A 5,476-nucleotide genomic window follows, 5' to 3' on the forward strand; every position below is an offset into this window, starting at 1 on the left:
TATTATATTTAATACAAAAGCCATAAAGGCATTATTAATTTGTTGCCTTTTGATCTAAAAAATATACGTGTGAAATTAATCAAAATATAAATTTGACTTTAAAAAAAATCTCACTTAATTGATATTAATGTTAATAAATAAAATGTCAAGATTTCAGGTGAAAAATTAATTTTTTTTTCTTTTTGATACATAAAATTAATATTTTTCTATAATAGTAAAGATTTAGATCAATTATTTATTGGTTGTAACAATTTGCACCATGATTTAAAAAAGTAATTTCAAATTCCTTTATTAATTATGAGAGTAAATAATGTAGAGAAATTAAAAATTAATAACGAGGAAAAATTTGAAATTCTAAAAACTTTAGAAAATAAAATATGACATCATGTACTTATAAAGAATAGTATGAGAAAGGAAGAAATGTCAAGGAAGACAAAGCATGAGGGATGACACTTATAGAAGTTACTATTTCTTAGTTACGAAAATATTTATAGTATAAGATTCTAACAACTAAAAAATAATTGCAAAACAGTAATGAGAAAAATCACACTTCCAAAAACCCTAATCACCCATACTCATAAACTAACCCTGGTTTGATTTGGGGTAAAAAATATGTTTTCACACATTAAATCCCTCAAGATTACATATTTTTAAATGGTTACTCGAATCTTAACCACCCTAATCCTCTTTTTCCGGTCCTTCAGAGTTTATTATTAAAACATGTATGGAAATTATAAGACGTGACACGTGCAACGTCCACATTGGACCACCTCGATACAGTATCATACCAGCATAATAGCCTCGGGTACGGTAAAATTTCCCAGTAAGTAACTCCATAAATAATGAAATAGAGTCCCTCATAGTTGAATTCGAAATTCAGTCTTACAACTGATTGGCAGGCGCTTTAATCTCATTTATTACTGGCACCTTAATTTCTTTAAATGCACCCGAAATGGTCATCTCTTCAATTCCTCTCCCAATGCGTTCAGATTCCTTCCTTCATTCTCCCATGATCGGATCTCCATGATATCAGCTCCTATCATCATTGCTACATCAATGGCAGCGTATTATGGACTTATAAATAGCACATAAAAATGAACTAAGATTTCAATTCACAAAAGAAAGATTGATAAACTCAAAAAACGATTTCTCTAATGGCACCCAGTACCTTACACTTATTTCATTCTTTTGTCTTCCTAGCTTTGGTTACCGCAGGTAAGTATCTTATTTAATAATGTGATAATATGAGTTAAAGTACAATTAGTACAAATGATATGTGTCATGTTATATCACTAATCTCTTCCTTCTTTCTGAATCACTGGGAGCGTAGCGCGATTGAAAATGGTGGAAGGTCAATTATGCTCACAAGTTTATACTTGTTCAGATGGCGATGTAAAATGTCATAATTTTTGCGGTGCCAAACATGATAAGAGGGTATCAGCTCAGGTTTGTGAAAACGGGTTATGCACCTGTGTTTACGAATGTTCGCCGCCCTCTCGAGGCTATCGGACATGCTTGGCTGTACATGGAAATTGCAAGACTGATATTTCTCCAAGTCCATGCATTTCAAGCTGTGCAATGTTCGCCAACAATATTAAATATGATTGTTACAAGGACTTATGCGTCTGTTCGTATCTTTGCTGAGTTATTGTTTTATTTAATTTTCATTACTTCCTCTCAGGTTAGAGTGATAAATTCATAAACAAGTCCTTATCTTGGTACATGTCTTATTTTCCCAGTGCCAGATTCTGAGTATTGAGAATGAAAAATAAATTCTGCTAAGGGCCTCTTGCAATTTGTTATGGATAAACTATAACAATAAAATATGTTTTTATTGGAAATTTTAGATATTTTACATCTTATCCTACCTATTATCCTTGATTGAGATATTTTGTCCTTAAATTCACGTCTTAATTCCAAGTTCCACCAATAAAAATATGACACAAAAAAAAACATGACCAGAACAATGAAAAAAATAGGTTTTTAATTGAGATGTCAAAATTATGATGTGAAGGTTCCTAGATGGGAATGCATCCTATTAGTTGTAAAAAAAATTGACTATGTCATGTTTCAACGATATATTATTAGTTTACTCTTTAATTATTAAATGCACAAAAATCAAGGATAAGATGATGAAAAAATATGATCAACTTTTTTTTGATACATCGGAAAATTAACAGAACAAGAAATTAACTAATCCAAATAACGTCCTTCAGAAGAAGAACTTCTAGCTCCTGAGATGGTGTCTCCAGTAACCTTGAATCTGCCATGGGGAGTAACGAGCCTTGTTTTGCCAACAAGTCTGATGTTGCGTTCACGTCGCGACAACACTAATACAACTCCACTCACCAACTTCTTGACAACAAGTTTTGGATCTCTGTTAGAACCCACCCATGAACATGGTGAATTGCTCGTGCTGAGTCCCTTGCTATCTGCATAAGCTCTTGACAGTCTGAATTGCAAATTATATTCCGGACACCTCGCTCCCAAGCTAGTATAAGACCATCTCTCATAGCCAAAGCTTCTGCAAGGAATGGACTGTTGGTTGCCTCCCTATAGGTAGATATGAATCCACAAATCCATTTACCTAAAGAATCTCTAATCAGTCCTACTCCACCCATGACTTGTGCGTCTTCTTTATAGCTACCATCACTGTTCAGTTTTAAGAATCCAGCAGAAGGGGGCCGCCACCGAGCCATGAGCTGGTGATTATCATCGTGCATGAGGTCTGGTTCAAGGATTCGAATACACTCATCATGTTCCTGGCACAACTTCCGCCAAGCAGTCTCCAACGACCAAGTATATGAATCTAAAATCATGTTACAGCGTCACTTCCAAACATTCCACAATCCAACCAGAAAACGGGTTGCATTTCTCCCTATGGCATGGAATTTGATCCATTCCGCCAAGTCAAAGGTCAAAAAATTCCTCCAACTCCAAGCTCTTAGTTTTCCCCATAATTTCTTTGAAAGCGGACAGTCCCGCAGGCCATGAATCCCATCCTCCCGTGGCGCAGAACACCGGGAGCAAGCTTCAGAAGAGGCTAAGTTGCAGCCGAAGCGGTGCGAGTTAACAGGCAGAGCGTTGTTGGTAAATCTGCAAGTGTACAAAAACCTTCGGGTTTTAAAATATCGAACCACAGGGATTGTGAGTGAGAATTGTGGATTTAAGCTTAAAGTTTGCAAGTTCTTAAAACAGTAAAATTCTGAAATTGGTTTTGGTTGTTGGTAACAAAGGTTTTGCAAAAGAGCAATGTTAAAAATGTTGAAATTAACAATTGATGGAAAATTGCCTTGGGTTGTTGATGATCTAATCCACTTTAGTCCACCTATCCTATGCATGTGACATCTTGATTTCTCTCTTGTTGCTTTAGCCTATGTACTTACTAGTTGATTCCTCACAAAAGTAATTCTCTTAAATTGAAAGGTAAGCCCAATTCCTTGTGTACTTAATCATTCATAAGAGGTTTTTAAGCATACATATTCAGGCCAACAAAATCCTACCCTCAATCTATTCCTAGGAGCAAGCATAGAAGGACCTATTCCAATTCATGTCCCTAAATCATAACAAACTTCCATTTGATTATAATCTAACCTATAGCAAGGGTGCACCAAAGCTAAACATGCATAATGGAATTGAAATACAAGGTAAATCAAGAACTCATGCATAGAGATAGGATTTAACAAACTAAAACTTCATAGAATCTCTTAACCCAAAGCAAAAAAGGGAACTAACCACTCATGGCTAGTGAATTCATACATAAAATGTAATAAGAACCTGAGAAAAATACAAGTTGGAAGCCTTCCTACAGCCCCAAGGTTCTCCTCAGCTCTCAAACTTGACCTAAAATGAGTAAAAATGACTAATTCCTCAAAGAAATTGGCCTAAGCCTTATTTATACACAAAATAAACGAGTCTGGGCTGGGCGCCAATTCAGAGCGCCTGAGCGCTAATTCCATGGCAGAAACCTGCCTCTGGAAGGCAATTGGCGCCTAGGCGCCAATTCCCAGCGCCTGGGCGCCAATTCCAAAAGCTTCAGGAAATTCAACTAGCGCCTAGGCGCCAATTCTCAGCACCTAGGCGCTCAAGCTCGCTGGAAAAGACTTTTTGGCTTCTTGTAACTCCTCTTCAAGCCTCTTTAAGTCCTCCTTCAATTCCATGCTCCTTGGCCTTCTTTTTCCTTCAGTTTATGATCTCAAAACCTAACCAACAAGTCAAGGCAAATATCCAGAGGCTCAAAGAGCTTTGTTAGCAAAAAGGACCCTCAAATAACATAAGAAAATCATGCAAGTCCTAAACTTTACTTAAAATGTAAGAAAAGTCCCTATAAAACTACAAAATTAACAAAACAAAGTAAAGACTCAAAGAAAGATAAAAATTCATGAAACACTACATGAGACTCAACAAAAAGACTCAAAACAAACAAAGAAATGACCCTAAAAACACTACTAAAATAGGGTCATCACACCACTATACTCAACGGAAGCTCGCCCTCGAGCGTAAATAATACTCGCTTGCCCTCAAGCGCAAGAAATGCTCCCAAACAAGTGCTTTCAACAAGGAATACTTCACAAAAACAGGGGGACAAAGTAATCACAGCTAGTTCCAAGAGAAAGACCCAACAACCTACTTCATGCATCTATTGAAAAGAGAAGAGTGTAGAGTCCATTCATGGGAAGCATTTAGATCTACAAATCCTAGGATGAGATGTTAATTTAGTGCACTAAGCACACAAGCAAGTTCATAGGTTCTGAATGTCATTCACTCAATAGCAACAAAGATCAAACATGCGAATATTCAAAGAGACTTTCAAAAGGGTTGAAACATTGGCTTGGTAAAACACGATGGTGGTTAGTCCCTAAGAGAATTCTAGGCTTACAAGCACATTGAGTGTGGTCCAATTCTAAAACCCCGGAGCTTTTCACAACAACTTTTTCAACACAAGCCTCTTGCACCCCCTTTTCAATTTTTCTTTCTTTTTTTTCTTTCTTTTCCAACTCCAACTTTTGTTTAGGAGTTCTTTTTCTACTTTTTTTCAATGATTTTTATTTGGGGCAAGAGACCATTTCACAATTTTTTCAGCTCCATTCAAATGTAACAAGGACCAACACTCCCCAATATTCCAACCTAACACCCGTCCCAATCACTTGGCTACAATAAATTCTTCAATTAAGCTCCAATGGGACAACTAAGGGTAATGTTCAACCAACAAATTCAGAATCTCAAGAAATCCTACAAGTCTCAAGAATAAAGCAAGAATCACAAAGCATGCTATGAGTGAAATTAATGCAGAACCAAGAATTGCTAGTGAGTCAGGATCCTCTAGAGAATTTTTAAAGTGAAGGGTCAAAGATAGACCCTTAATGGACTCACACCGACTCCTTTCTTAAGAAACACTCGGAAGACCGAAGTCTCCTCCTCTCTTCCCCAAACATGCAATCACTCATCCCCACAAACAACAACAAGTATTCACAAA

At 36.5% G+C, this 5,476-nt stretch overlaps 1 protein-coding gene across 1 annotated transcript; it reads right to left on the bottom strand.

Moving 5' to 3' along the window:
* Window positions 1–2,345: 2,345 nt before the first annotated feature.
* LOC130713139 (uncharacterized) lies at window positions 2,346–2,819 on the bottom strand. Its single transcript, XM_057562935.1, has one exon. The coding sequence runs from the start codon at window positions 2,817–2,819 to the stop codon at window positions 2,346–2,348; it is 474 nt and encodes a 157-aa protein (XP_057418918.1).
* Window positions 2,820–5,476: the final 2,657 nt, after the last annotated feature.

This window comes from Lotus japonicus, chromosome 4 (genome assembly GCF_012489685.1).
Source record: "Lotus japonicus ecotype B-129 chromosome 4, LjGifu_v1.2".
In the NCBI taxonomy this organism is placed as follows: domain Eukaryota; kingdom Viridiplantae; phylum Streptophyta; class Magnoliopsida; order Fabales; family Fabaceae; genus Lotus; species Lotus japonicus.